The sequence below is a fragment of the Mycteria americana genome, chromosome 1 (assembly GCF_035582795.1).
Source record: "Mycteria americana isolate JAX WOST 10 ecotype Jacksonville Zoo and Gardens chromosome 1, USCA_MyAme_1.0, whole genome shotgun sequence".
Lineage (NCBI taxonomy): Eukaryota > Metazoa > Chordata > Aves > Ciconiiformes > Ciconiidae > Mycteria > Mycteria americana.
Window position 1 is genome coordinate 153,266,010 of NC_134365.1, and position 15,311 is coordinate 153,281,320.

The following is a 15,311-nucleotide window of genomic DNA, read 5'->3' on the forward strand; positions in this document are numbered from 1 at the left end:
TGGAAAAGGTTGTTCTGTTTTTACCATTTGTTTTCTTCTCTATTTTCAGAAGGACACCCATCATCAGAAGAAACAGCAGTAGCTGCCCTTTGGTAGAAGGGCTGCCCATTTGCTCTGACGGAAGAGACCATGCTGAAGCACCTTTTTAAGATACCTTCCATTCTGAAATTCAAAAAAGATCATCTAACATGATCCTGGGTTTAAATAACAAAGATGAATTTGAGGTGATTCTTTGCTTGGTACTGCTGCCCTGGAGTTAGCTGCAGAGCTGACCACTGGAAAGGCACAGTGCAGGAAGATACTCCTGTGCTGCAATACAGTATTTCACACCGGCATAACCATCTAAGAGGTATCTCAGCTGAGTGAAGATCGCAAGATTCCTGAGATGATTTGACCTGTGATGGAGGGACACTTGTGGGAAACTGCTGGAGGACTTCAGCACAGGGCACCTGGCATCTCTGCCCTCACCGATCCGGGTCAAAGTCCGAAATGAACCACACTTGGACATACAACCTGAGCTTTGGTGCACCCACAGATCCTGTTGAGCTAAGGGCTGGACTCTCACGAAATGGGCACACAGTAGTGGCTGTTTTTCTTGGATTTATCCTGTTTTTTGGTTTCTTGAATAACTTGATTGTCCTCATCCTCTTCTGCAAGTTTAAAACCCTCCGTAACCCAGTCAACATGCTCCTCCTGAACATCAGTGTCAGTGACATGTTAGTGTGCATCTCAGGCACTACCCTCAGTTTTGCATCTAACATCCATGGCAAATGGATTGGAGGGGAGCATGGTTGTAGGTGGTATGGCTTTGTCAATTCCTGCTTTGGTAAGAATTCAATGATAATTCTCTTATCTTATTCTTTTTAACACCGGTGTGTGACACAACTTGATCAGTGAGCTCGCTGCTGCTCTATGGTAAACAGACGGATGCTTTGATTGCCTTGTTATGGTCAAACATGAGTGAAATGCATGGTTTAAAACATTTTAACAAAAGACTTCATGAAAGAGTAGCACATATCTGATAAATATTTCCTAACATACCCCATTTTTTGAAATTACTTGTTTTTAAGAGCTAAAAATGGCATCTAGAAAGAGGCAAGCCACTGGAAGGAGTTTGGCTAAGTGTATGAACATATATAATACTTCCTTCTTTTTCAGGAAAATCTGTGCCAACGCTGAACTACAGGCCCCTCAGTGCTGCTTCTGTCATGAACAGAGCCTCCTGAAAGTACTCCATTTACCATTTGTAATTGTCTATCAATCTATAATATGAATTCCCTCATGTCCCAGATAATGACAGTTTTCATCATTAGATGCTTTCTGTTCTCCCCCAAAGCAAAATCTTTATTTTAAAATTACATGCTTGCAGATTCAATAGCAAATTAAGTCATAGGAATAGATTTGTTGGAAATAGTCAGTGTGCATCAAAGCCATGGTAAAACAGTGTTCAGCGTTCTTCTCCTGTCCAGACAAAACTTTCCCTGCAACCAGCTTTTGCACTGCTAGATTTAAGAGTTTGAGCTGAAAATTATTTTAATTATTAAACAAAGACAAAGGAAAAAGCACAGTCAGAGGGCAGCCTTCATCCTTCCAAGGTGGCCCATCATTTCGAGAATTATATCACCAAGCAGTGACCCTTTCTGCATTTATTCCGAAGTTCAAAAAAAGGTCCACTAAAGCATAAACTAGCCTGTGGGTGCACATCTAGATGTGGTCCTTATCTCACCCAGACTGGGGGACCTGGCACAGCTCCCTCTTGCTGTACGTCCTGCTTTGGTGCCTCCGGGCCACCAGGAGAGGACCAAGCGCATCCCTGGCTCTTCTCCCACCCTGGAGTTGTGGCGCGTCTCGTGCAGGCACTTTGGCCCGAGAAGTGCTCCCGCAGCCCTTGTTGTAGGGTCAGGTTGTGGATCCAAACCCATGTTTTCTACCTGAATTATAAGCTCTTGCTATTTCCAGTGGTGTAGTCTCTGGTGCCCTTCCCTTCCTCAGACGTGTGCTCTACTGGTGACAGTTAACTCAGCCTGGCACCTTCCCCTGGGAAACTGCTGCTTTGCCCAAAGTGAGCTCTCGGGAGTTAGCAGTGTTGTATAATATAAAAACACTGACTTTGGCCATCCAAAAATAGACCCCATTATCAACAATAATGGCTTGTTTTGGTGGGCTGTTTTTGGTTTGGTCTGTGCAGAGCAGAATGACATGTCTTCTCCTTCCACGTTTCATTTCCATTTTTTGTGAATTTTATGAAGTCCAATATTTCAGTAACTAGTCTTCTCAGGGAGAAAGAGGTTGGGGCTGTTTTTTTCCTATCCTTTGATTTAGCTTTCTTTTTGTTATTTAGGGGTGGGACGGGACAATAACGTTTGAAGGGAGGGGAAAAAAGGTATGTGTTTAAGGGATTAGAAAAAAAAGTATATTGAAGGTGCTCTTCGAGCCTGCTGGCTTCTGTGAGGATACCTGCGTGTTACCACCCTGGTAACTGTGGAATTAAACCAGCAAATGGGTACGTTTCTCCTGGGGTGACTTGCTTATGGAATAATTCTTCTAGGTCAGATCTTCTGTATAAATCGGATAGGTGGCAGGAGTGCAGATTTCTGTGCTATTGCGATACCTGTGCTCATGTGAGAGTTTCTGGTATAATTCCTAAAATTGATTAGATCATCAAGGAACAAGCGAGCAAACAAAAACACAAAACCCAGAATGCCAAAGGTGACCTCAGCTCCTCTGAGTGGAGTTGGTGCTGTCAGCAGGGTGTCCTGGGCGGCTGAGGCAGCCTAAATGCAGGTGGTTGTTGACCTGGGCACATGGAAACTTCTTGTGACAGTGTTAAAAAAAATTCTTTTGCAATTCTTTTCTCGAAGTCTTGCAGTGCTCACAATGTTTTTTCTTTCACTAGTGCGTATAAAGGGCATACTGAAGAAGTTTGCTTGCAGAGTTACAGTTAAAAAATGTTCACTGGAAAATAACATGAGTAAAAGCAAATAATGGTAGCAGGTTGCCTAACATTTATAGGTATCTATGGACAGATTATATCAGCCGATAAATATAATTATTCATCAGGTCTTTTGAAATTTTGTACTCCAAAGTGTGCTAAAAAAGAGCTACTGTAGGTGTGCAGTGTGTTGATGGCTTTTGCAGGTCTTCATAGCACTTGAAAATAAAATGCTTAGGTATATGATTTTTATTTCTTTTTTTTTTTTTCATTTGGTGCTGTAAGCATCACAGGCTGAACAAGGATCCATTGAATGGAATGGTTGTGTTTTTTTATGACTATTGGAAAGTGACATGAGAGAGTTGTGAGCTTTTTATTGTCACTTGCATGTATTATTGCTAAAAGAAAAAACAAATAGCGTCTCATTCATTGTAGGATTATTTTCCTTGTCTTCTGTGGACTTTGGAAAAATTGCATAAAACTTATCAAAGTGATTCAGAAACTCAAGAGGCAGAAAATCAAGTATATTCTGTGTCATAAGCTGGTGGCTTAAGACCTCACTGACTGGTGCAGTGTAGTTACTGAGGATAAGGAAGCTTTTTGTCAGCAAGAGGATTTTTTGGCACCTAAGTAGTCCCGTTTAGATCATAGCCTTTGGCCTGATCACTGTGGCTGCCTTGTGAGTGGCAAAGCTGATTAGATTTATAAACAGAAATGCAAAAGCCACAAAGACTACAAAATACTATATGAGGCTATGATATAAAAGGAGCGTGTAAGAACACGGAAATGGCAAAACTATATAGGCTGGGAGGAGAACATTTCTTTGTGTTATTTACACTTTCTTGCAATCCCTTAGCTATTCTTAAAAAAGATTACGTACTTTCTATTCGCTAAAAATTAGCTTACCCTCCTTTGTGCATCATGTCTGATTTTGGCCTGTCAAGGCTAAGAGGAATGGTCCTAATGCTCAGGGTCCAGAATAGAGATGTGTAGTAGGAAAGGTAATTAAGAAGAACTGAAGTTCAACATCAAGCTTTGTAAGAATAAACACTTCAATATTCTTATCTGCTCCTTTTTTTCTCACGGGATAGATCCTATCCTACTAGGATAAACATCAGTATAGGGCCAGGATTTCAGATGATGTTACAGTAAGTTCCCTGGCTTCAGTAGAGTTGCGCTCTCTTGTACCAAATGCAGGTATGTACCTTTTTTTTTTTTTTTAAACTACAGTATTTTCCTAAATCATTAAGAAATTTTAAGTGGGCAACTAATCTTCATGACTTGGTGAGTATTTGATGATGTGTAAAACATGCCTAAGCCAACTACAAACTGTTAAAATATTTTTAAATGCAGTTAATTATCTTAAAAGGCTTCTGAGAAGGACTGTATTTTAGTGGTTATTTTTTCCCCTCCTACTTTGTTTTGTGATGCTATGAAAGCCTCCTTCTTCCTGTTTAAAACCAAATTGAGAGTGAAGGTATCCCCCAGGTCTGTGGCCTGGATGAAACCTGAGCCAGTGAAAGTAGGGAGCTGAGATTTGTTTCAAATGTAAATGCATGGTGAGAGATCACTCTTTGTTTCTCTAAAGTGTCTTACCTTTTTTAAAATCACATAACTGTTGCCCTGGGAGGTGATCTGGAAAGCAGATCTGATTCTTCTCCCAGCAATATCGACAGTGCAATGTACATTGATGTTGCTTACTGTGGAATCAAGCTGTAAGTTCTTTACTGGGTTCTTTACTTTACATTGCTTACCCCAGGCACTTAAAAACCATGACCCAAGACCCAGCACCACGGGGTTGCCATGGGCACAGTGGAAAAAAATACGGGCAAAGTATAGGTGTTTGGTTTATTTAGTTGCTGCTTTCCACATGTCTGCTTTGTGATTTCAAACCATTCACAGAAAGCAGAAGTTTTAGAAGCTAATGGGAGGTGCAGATGCTGATCAATAAGCGTGTAATGCGGATTTTAAGGAGAACGTTCAATATCATGAGACCTGTTATGGAAGCGTTAGAGCTGTTGGGTCTTGAGCTGGGGGAGCATTAGGGATGGAGCTACAGGAGGAACAGCGTGGGCTGCTCCCAGTGTAAATGGGAGCTCCCAGTGTAAATGTACCCTGGTGCTTGTGCATGTTTGCAGCTCTGTCAAGGAGGTCACTGCAGTGGAAACTGCACATGTCGCTGAGTTGGGAAAATGCATGGATTTGCTAAATTTGCTCCTATTACCCACCACTTAGCCATGGTTTGACAGGCTCATGGTTATACATTTAAGCAAACATGGAAAAGGACACAAGGACAGGACACATTTTCCCAGCTGAACTCTGAGTAAACTTTGCAAGCAAGCTGAAATAAGAACTGTTAAATATATCATGAAATGATTAGGCATTAGATTTTAATTTAGGGAAAATACATTATTTAGTAACACACTCCCGTAGAGACCATATATACACAAAGTGATATGCCATCCTCAGATGAAGTTTGTCATGCAGCTTTGACCATCTCACACGTAACCTCTCCAGTGCCTTATTAAACACTTCCAATCTCTGGACAGATGAAAACTGTCAGAAACATTTCATCTTTTCCCAAGATACTTGCACTAATGTAGACTTCCCAAACATGTAGGACAGGCAGAATTTTGGCTCAGATAACTTCTGGAGTTAATTTTCAGACTCACTACTTTATGCCGTGCCATATCAGGATTAAATATTAAATATATTAAAATACATATGGGAAATATGAAGCTTTCTCTGGCTGAGGAAATCCAACACTAGATTCTAATGCTGAAAAAGTTTCTAGGTGCATCACTAGCAAGGATATTTTTGTGACTGTTGTACTCTTAGCTCATGTTTTCAGATGTGTGCTGGTTGTTTTCTCTTCCTCGGCCTTCATGGTAGTTAAAATACCTGGCAGTTTGCCTGAGAAGTTGATTTCAATATTTCATTTTAAAAAATGAATTCAGGTTAGTGTTGTGTAAGTGAACATCCCTACACAAGAGGACACAGAGATGCTTATGCCACGTGAAAGCTGTGTGATCCAAGGCCATGTCTTCCCGCACAGCGTCCTGTCTGTCCTGGATGCAGGAGGGGGCTATGTTCTTAAACCTGCTCTAACTGAAGGCAGGCATGTGTATGTGTCTTTATGTCCATTGATAAACCAAGGTCCTATCTAAACGAGAACTTTAATCTTTCTAGAAACCCCATAGTACTCAGCTATACGGTTAGATAATCTTTTCAGTCACATTAAAGCAGTTATTGATTTATTCCCTTGTAAACTGCCAGAGAACACACTGAATGAGAAATGGAGCTGCTCATGATTTTGTTCTAAAGTTCAGCTGCCTTGTGACCTTAAACAAGTAATTTTCTTCTTAATCTTTTACCTTGATTTTATATGCTGTGACTTAGACTCACTGCACTAAACTAAAGTACTTAAATTTAGAGTACAGACTTCTAACATACTGGAAATGCTCTGCTTATGAGATGCAGTTGAGACTTCAGGTGAAATGAATGGCTCTTCTGTGAGAAGATACATTTATTTCCAGGAGTAAAGACATAATCTCCCTTGGCTTGATCCTGTGAGAGCTCAAGCATGAAGTTTTCTGAGCCTTGATACAGCAAGTACTCACCTCCCAGTGCAAAACTGCTCTTAGCAGCTCCTCACTTGCCCACTGAACATGGATAGCTCCTTTTCCAGTGGGCCTGGGATGGGATTAAAAGTGGTATTTCTATAAATAAAGCTGACAGCAAGCACAACTAATCAGTAATGTTCAGGAAAACGTAGTTCTGCATCAGGCCCCCAAAATGTTCTCTGTCGGAAGTGTATACGCTGTTATGCCTGCAGTTAACGTGATCCATGCAAGCTTTCCCAGGTGCTTGTTCAGTATCAGAAATACTCCGCTGGTTCAAAGGGGGGGGGGGGGAAGGGATCTGACTAATGGGAATAGGTCAAATGTGCCTACAGTTCCTTTGTCTAAAAAAGGAGAAAAGTTGTCATTACCTAGAGGGCTTTACTTATTTTAATACAGTGTTGCGGCTGATGGTTTGTCCTGAATTTTTCCGCTTAATTTCAAGCACCTGATAAGTGTTGGATTGTATAGTAGATGGAAAGACAAAAGTACTCAATCAGGAGATATGTAATCTGAATTCCTCTGTGGTATCCCCTCTCTAGGGATACTGAAGTTAGCCTGCTGTTCTTTTTATTTAAATAATTAATCAATGAGGTAGTGGTATATTATTAAATACACTTCTGAGCGCCATATTTACATGGAAAAATGAAACGCTGAACCCCTTAGAGATAGATGGGAAACATCTGACTAAAACCAGACACTTTCCAATCCCCTGGGCTTTTTTTATAATCAATACAAAAACAAATTTGTACTGCCAGCATGCAAATTGTCTGACGTATTTGAGATGTTCTCTTCAGGGTGATATGAGCTGTGCCCTACAAGCGCCCCTTTATCTCCACCAGCTATGAAAGGGGTAGAGGTTTGCTCTGTACCTCTCTGGAGTCATGAGATGACCCTCACAAATAGTGTGCTTATTGTTCCTTTTGTCTTTCTGTCATTTTCTTACTTTTGCTTACAATTCCCTCCCCACTTCAGTGTCCTCTTCCTGGATTCTGGGTTTATTTCTTAGTTTATTTCTAGTTCCTATAGGCATTAAACACTGTACAATGTTGGAATCACTTGGAATAGTGGACGATCATTTGTCCGAGAGTGAGTATTTGGAAGACATCTGTTGTGTTTCCATGAAGAGGTGCCCAAGTCCTCTTTCAGATCTTGAGAACCCTCATTCATCATGTAGGGAAAATGCTGTCTGCTCTCCCTACAGATAATTTGTAGAGCACAAGTATTGGGCTTTTGTGTATAATTTAAGTGCTTGGAGCAGGGAGTCAGCTTGGGCAAAAGTTTTGGAAAAGCTGGTAAAGAAGAAATCATATCATGAGGAGAAAGTGGAAACGGAAGACCTGATGTGGTGCTTTGAACATTATTCCTGAAATCAGAGACCTCACTCTGGTAATTGGTTGAACACTGGTTTAGGATAAGAGAAGGTTTTGCTTTCATTATGGCAGAGCATCGTCTAAGGTCTCATTCAATTTGCCCATGTTTTTAAGTTGTTGCAGACCATGGGTGTTGATGCTAACAGTGTTAGGTCAGATCCTGTGGTGTGCAGTCGCTGTCTTAATTGCCAGGCATGGTTGCTTCTCCCTCCTGTCTCCCTCCTGTCTGGGCAGCCCCAGCTCAGCCCCATCTCCACACCATACTGCAGTGGGACTGTGGGGTGCACCAGTACCCCCCGCTTCCCCCCTCCTCACCCCTCCCAGCTTTCAGCACAGCGGAAATTCAAGCACATGGCTCAAACAGGAGCTGGAGTGTGCTCTGAACAGGTCGCTGATCCCTGGGTACCCTCAGCGTGCACCAGCAGCCATGTGTAGGTTGGGTCATCGTATGTTCCCTTGACTGCCATCCTTAATGTTTTCTGCTGTGTTTTGTTGTATGATAATCTAGAGTCTATGCCTGACCAAAAGAAAACAGCAGAAAACATGCAGAGATACGAACAGCGAAGGGTGGACACCAGCTTGTGTACATGTCCCTGGAAAGAGGAACAGAAGGACAGAAGAATTCTGTAAGGAAATCGATAACTTCTTTGGCATTTTTTGTGTGTAGTTGGCAGCTGCCTGTGTAAAAAAAAAAAATGTTCTGCCCATGCCCAAAGTCTGTTTCTGTGCACGTGCAAGTGACTACAAATTTCTGCCAATGTTTGATGCTTCCTTATTGAGCAGCCGTGCTTGCAGTTCACTTGCATACTTGTGGTTCTGGGACATTGCTCTACGTTATGGCCACGTGTTGCAGGACGCTAAGGACTTTATGCAAGGAAGTACACAAATAACATCACTTTACATAGAGACCTGGAATAGGAGCTTAAAGGCAAAGACCACATCGGATTTCTTGCAAAATTATCCTGACGGTGAATACGGTCTAAAAGGTCATGGCTGTAAGCTGTGTTTGAGATGATGGAACAGCGTTTCTGTCAGAGTTAAGTTTAATCATTTGCATTTGAAGGCCCTTTTCCCTAATCCTGGGTCATGGCATTAATCCAGGCAACGCTATGCCTGATGTCAGTTTTCTATTACTTTAGGAAAAAGCAGAAACCAGCTGTGCCGGTAGTCAGGCCACACACATGTGAAGAAATATGTTACTAAAATGTAGCTGGCTTGCTGGTCCCTCAGTGGGCAAAATGAAATAGAGCCCAGTAAATAAGCAATATTCAATCCAAAAAAGTATATTAGAGAGCAGTGGACTTTGCTTGTGAAAGGCTATTAAATCATATTCTATTTAACTATGTGTTTAATAATCTCTAGTAACTTGTAATACCATCTGCATGCTGACACACCTGAACAGAATTCAATAATTTTTTGGAAAGCTTTTAAACTTCCCTTGTAGTCCCTGAAGTATACCAGAGAGAGGATGTTATCTCTGGCTATTTAAATCCAAGTTGTATACCTAGTGGCTTTTTCTTAACTGATGACATTCATTTTCTATGTCCGTTTCTTTTTAGGAAGCATTTAAGCAGAATGCTACATCTTCCAGTCTAGTAAGCAAATGAATACTTACAGGCTTTTCCGTGATAAAAGGGATAGAGGACCATTGGCATAGTTCCAAATAATGACACAATAATAGGTAATAACTATCAATTTCATTTTTTCCCCTTTTTCTCAGCTGTGGCCAATACTTCACACTTAAAGTAATCACAGTTTTTTTGTGTGTTTTTTTCTCTGTTAGTGTGTCTGCCACTTTTCTGATTAGGAGTGTCTATTAAGATGAGAGAATCATTTGCAGTAGTTTGTTAAAAGAGTGTGCTGACATGGAAAAATAAGTTTCTTCAAAAGCTGGAGCTACCCCATTTAGATTTGTATTTTTCTAGGTATCAACACTAGCTGAGAAACTGTTTCTGAAACTGGAGATTCAGTAAATGTCTAATAAGTTAATAAACTACAGCCTCTATTGCTTCACAGACCACTTGTTGTTTTTGTTGATTTCACAGCTAACATGATGCACTACTTAAATAATCCAAATGCCTCCTATTACTGGAAGGTTTGTGGGCTTGGTTTTGTTGTGGTTTGTTTGGTTTTTTAAATACTAAGTCAAAATGACCCCCTGGCTGCTGTAAATTTTCCCACAACTGATACAGGCAGGATGAACATCTGATATCTGCAGAAAGCAAATGCAAGGGGGCACCACTCCGGGTAGCCGCTTCCTCGTCCTGACATCCCACCGCTACTTTTCTATGAAGTGTCCCTGTGCTTTGACTCCCCAGTGGTTTGGGACCTGCTTACCCCTCTCTCTCCCCGTGCCACGCTGGCCCAGTGCGGATGAGGGGAGGCAGATGAGCGAGCATTCACCCCGTACAGGGGTGAAGCCTCAGGTTGCCCGGGGGTGCCTGACTCCCCTCTCATCTCTCGCTGGTCCAGACAGTAGTGCCTCTAATCAAGGTCACCTTGTCACCATCTTTAAAACTGCTGTGTTGTAACAGTGCCAGACTTCATGTCCTTTGGCTGAAGGTTTCTCATGCCAGCTATCAGCATCAGGCTCAATTGCTGTGGGCAATTTCAGCCAACGACTCTTACCAAAATGTGTCAAAATTACATTACTTCTCCTGCTTGTGGTTTCTTAAACCCATTTCACAGACAGATGCCAGTATGTTGGACGTACAATCTCATTCTATGGCCAGATACAAGCTTTTACTGTTCCTTATGAAAGTATAGCAGCCACGACGCAGAAGGCTAGTGACTCACTGGGGTAAGCTGTAAATCTTTACATATATTCCACAGTGTTTCATTAGGGGCAGACGTTCACTGTGTGCTAATTTTCTAGTGTTGTTTTTCAGTTGCGTCTTCTATGCTGTTTCTTTTTTTCCCCTATTGTTTTATTGTTTCTATTGGTTTCACTAATGCTATCCAGAGCAGAAATAGTAGATAACTATAGGAAGAAGGGATCAAAGCGAGAAGGCTTCAGACAAGTCGATAGACGGAAACTGTTTTAAGCTGAATTATTTTCGTAGAGGCTTATAACAATAGAAATTTGTTCAGGACCAAATAACTGTCAGGAAAAAAAGGGGAGAAAAAAGCAGACTTGATTGTGAAAGTATTTCATAAGGAATAGTTTGATCATCTTTAAAAATCAACAGCAATGTAAAACTTTGCTTAGATTAGGACTCTAACAATGTCTAAGATTCAAAACCATTAGTTAATTCGCATATGCAGCATTTTATCGCTTGGTATCTAAGTGTTGTCCGAGTCTAGTACAGACCTCTGAGATAGTACTGAAATAACACGCTAACATCTGGCAAGATTTGCTTTGACCTGAGAAATGGTATGAATTTTACAAAAACATAGATAATCCCCTTTAACTTGTCCTTATGAAAATTTTAGGACACACAATGGTTGAATACAGTTGGGTCTGCATTACACTTAATTCTTACATGCATATGCACACCGAAGCATTATTGTTTGCCAAATTTACAGTTTGTAGGTAATTTCTGATCTATGTTCAGGCTGTTTATGAAGTTACCGAGGGACTCTCTTTACACTGACATGTTTAATCACCCGAATGAAGTTATGCAAGCTGCTAGCGCACTGCGCAGCGCAAGGCAGAATAACCTGGAGCGGGGATCTCGCGTGGTGGTCGGGAGCGCTGCCTGCCCCTCCACCTCCGGCGGCAGAGCGAGCACCGCGTGGGAGGCTGACGGCCATCCCTGCCGCTGAGCCGTCTGCCTCGGTGCGGGTTCGGCAGGAGTTAATTAGAAACAGTTCTAGGGTAGGAAGTGATATCGTAGGGATGAGGAGTTACAAATTCTGCCTCTTAGTGAAAGGGTGGAGTATCTACATGGTATGTGGGTGTGTATTATGTATATGTTCTGTACACTGACTACGGTGCACAAAGCAGCTCTTCTCCATGCAAGTCTTTGTAATAAATCCCAGCAGTTTGCCTTAATTTATCCAAACTGCCAAATTTTGCTCTGTTTTTGGTCTGTTCAGTTTTCAGAGAAAGAGCGTGTGGCAGTGCAAGAGGGCCGAGGTCCAGCAACGGTTGCGTGAGGATGTCGAGGATTGCTTTACTGCATGTACTTCTTAAAACTGAAAGTGTGTTTCTGTTTAATATCCTTGTGAGAGGCAAAGACTGCATCAGAGGAGTAGGATGAAAGGCTGCCAGATAAATATGCCAGTCAGGATTTAAATGGGCTTTTTCTAATGGGTAGAAAGCAGGTTATGAGGCAAGACAAAGCCATAGCTTAATATTCTTTGTGATAAGAGCAGTAGACATACCACCATCTGGTTTGCTCCATATAACAGTTTTTCTCTGTTGGTCAGTGCATCAAGGGGTGTTTAACAAGAAATTTGTGGATGAGAATGAGTAAGAGTTTTACAAGTGTAAATATCTTTTCTGGGGTTGGTGGCACTCAGACGTTTGGGAAAGAAATATTAATAGTAGATATAAGCAGGTAATGGCCTCTTACTGTGCTGTAATTGTTTCTTATCATTTCAATAACTAAATAATAGTTGTGCCTTGCAAAGTGTTGTGTATATATACATACTAAGTATTTGCCATTCAAAAATATGCTGCCCAGCTATGCTTCTAGATTACTAAACTTAAAGTTAGGATAACTTTCATCATCCAGTGGTATTTTTCCAGTACATAGTCCCAGCAGTCTGTGATTTGCGGTGTAGGGACTTTATCCCTGAAGTAGTACTTTTGAGTCTAATAGGTCTTCCTGGACTTACCTGCCAGGCCGCTTACTCTTGGGAACCCTGCAAAATTTTGGTATGCACAATATAATATGTCAAGGAATTCCACTTATTAACTATGTACTATGCAAAGAAGAGTACCTTCTCCTGTTTGTTAATTCTGAGTCTGCAACCTGATGATTTCATTTGAAAACCCAGTTCTTGTACTATGAGAAATACTAAATAATCTTCCCCCCATCCACCTTTTCACATTTTCTCTTCTTTTCTCTGTTTTCCTTTTCTAATGAGCCCTGATGTTTGCTTTTCTAAATGCTGCTGAGCATTACTGCTTAGTGGAAGTGGTTTGCATAAAGCTATTGATCATAACACTCTTTGCAGAGCAGTAAGTCAGTCAGAAACAATCGCTGTGTATTTAGAGCTAGGACTGTTTTTCGCCACATATGGCAGTTGACATCAGTATTGCATTTCATCTGCTCAGTGACTCAGTTTCATGCAGTACTTCGCAGTCAGGTTTTGTTGATTTTGAGTTATTCAGCGTAGTATAATCAGCAAACTTCACTCTTTACCATTTTTTCCAGATCATCTATTAATGTGATGAATAACCCAGGGCCTAGCACAGATCCGTAGGGGACTTTGCTGGCCACAGTTTCCACTGAGAAAACTAATTATTTTCTCCTGTTCTTTATTTCCTGCCTCTAATCAATTATTTATCCACGTGAAGATCTCCGTTATTGCAAGGCAGCTTACTATCCTTAAGAGCCTTTGGGCTAGTCGAAGCTGTTTGGAAATCCAAGTAGGCTTTATCGAACATATCACCCCTGTCTGCATAGCACTGCCAAGGACTTCTAATGAATTAGTGAGGGATGGCTTCCCTCCACGGTACCCGTGCTGGCTTGTCCCAGTATGTCGTACCTCCTTATACATCACTACTATATTCTCTAGTGCAATTTCCACCGATCTCTCCAGTGTTGCCGATTAGACTTGTCGGTTGGATGAAATGTACTGCAAAGGATTTCGGTCTGCATCAGCTACAAACCATTTCTTAATAGATGTAGCAAAAGATCTCCTCTTCTGAGATCCTTCTGAAGGGTTAATGAATGGAGAATGCCACTTCTCCTCACTGCAAATCCTTTAGCCAGCAAAGTCATCTTGGATAGAGATAGGAGCAGCCTTCTCCAGTCTTTCATCCCACGTCCATAGCATGTGAGGTTGCTGCGTTGTAAAACTGCACAAGAAACTCTTGGCCCAAGGGCAGTGTAAAGACTGGTCTACGTATTTTGACACCGCATTCATATTATCAAATATGACTAGTTATTGACCTGTTAATAGCTAGTTATTATAAAAACCAATTTGACCACTAGACCTTATGACAGAGACTTGACTCAGAAGAGTAAATATTTGTAGTGTGTTCCATCTCTAGGAATGGTAACTGCCGAAAAAAGCAGATTATAGAATCATTTTAAAATCTCTAGAAATATACCTTTATTATTAAAAATGAGCAGTTGCATTCAGTGAAAAAGCAGAGGCTGATAGGAAAGAAGTTAGCTAGGTGTGCTGCAGTGGAAGTTCGGCTCCCTGGCTGGCAGATATACTGTAATTTCAGTAATTTATACTGTAATACACTGGAATTTCACCTCTTAGCTTACTTGGTCCTATACCCCATGTGTAGAACTCTGAGACTACATGCTCCACATTACATCTGTGCAGATGCTCAGCATGAAGGAAGGTCCCAGGGATCTCCCCCCGTTTGGAAAGCAAAGGAGCAGTCCTGGTGGGAGGTGGGGGTCCTGCAGGACAGCGTGGGCGTGGACATGGGGATGCTGCAGTGAACCTGACCGCCCTGAGAGCATCCTCCTCCTGCGCCAAGGCTGTACATCCATCCCTGCTTTCCACATGCACACGAGCCCCAAAGACTTCTCCTGAGATGTTGCTGTACAGGAGCTCCATCTAGTGCTGACATTATTTCTTATTCTGACTCCCTAAGGCGGCTGGATAAATACACTGATATGGAGGTAGCCACTTTAGGAGGCTGAATTTGCAAGTGTAGCCTGCTTTCCAGAATGCAAAGGGATCCTGCATAACATATGGAAAGTGAGACTGAAATTAATATTCGGGGTTTTTTACTGTGCTGGTATCATTGACATGCAAAAGGGAATTCTTTGCTATATTTATGCCACTAGGAGTAGTTGTTGGTTGGTTGGTTGATGGATAGGCATATTAATAACATAGCAGAAAAGCATAGTACTACTCAGTGATGCACATTATAGATACACAAGATACAGCGAAGAATTAAGATCACCCTTATAGCACAACATATACACATTTAAAAATTCAGCAAGGGGGGAAAGAAAGAAAAAAATGATAATTCTTTACTATTAAAATGAATACATACTATTTGTATTGAACATATCACCAAACACAGAAGGAAGGGTATGTCGTGGAAAGGACGAAATAGAGAAATGACTGTTGAGAAAAGAGCAGGAAAGATTTACTGAACAGGACTGTTAATGCTTGCTGTCAGATTTGTCCCAGCAGGCTTGGATGCAACAGTGATTTCACAGCGATTTCTTTCAAGTGCAGAGTTAAACTGTGACTCCTATTAGAGTTAAGCAGGAAGAGAATTCTTTAGGGAAGGGAATG

At 41.4% G+C, this 15,311-nt stretch overlaps 1 protein-coding gene across 1 annotated transcript in view; it reads left to right on the forward strand.

Moving 5' to 3' along the window:
• The first annotated feature begins 489 nt into the window (after positions 1-489).
• The window catches only part of LOC142420741 (pinopsin-like), a 90,675-nt gene continuing 75,853 nt past the window's right edge, over positions 490-15,311 (forward strand). Inside the window, exon 1 of the mRNA XM_075524957.1 lies at positions 490-826. Coding sequence (XP_075381072.1) covers positions 490-826 — 337 coding nt within the window. The remainder of the gene's footprint in view (positions 827-15,311) is intronic.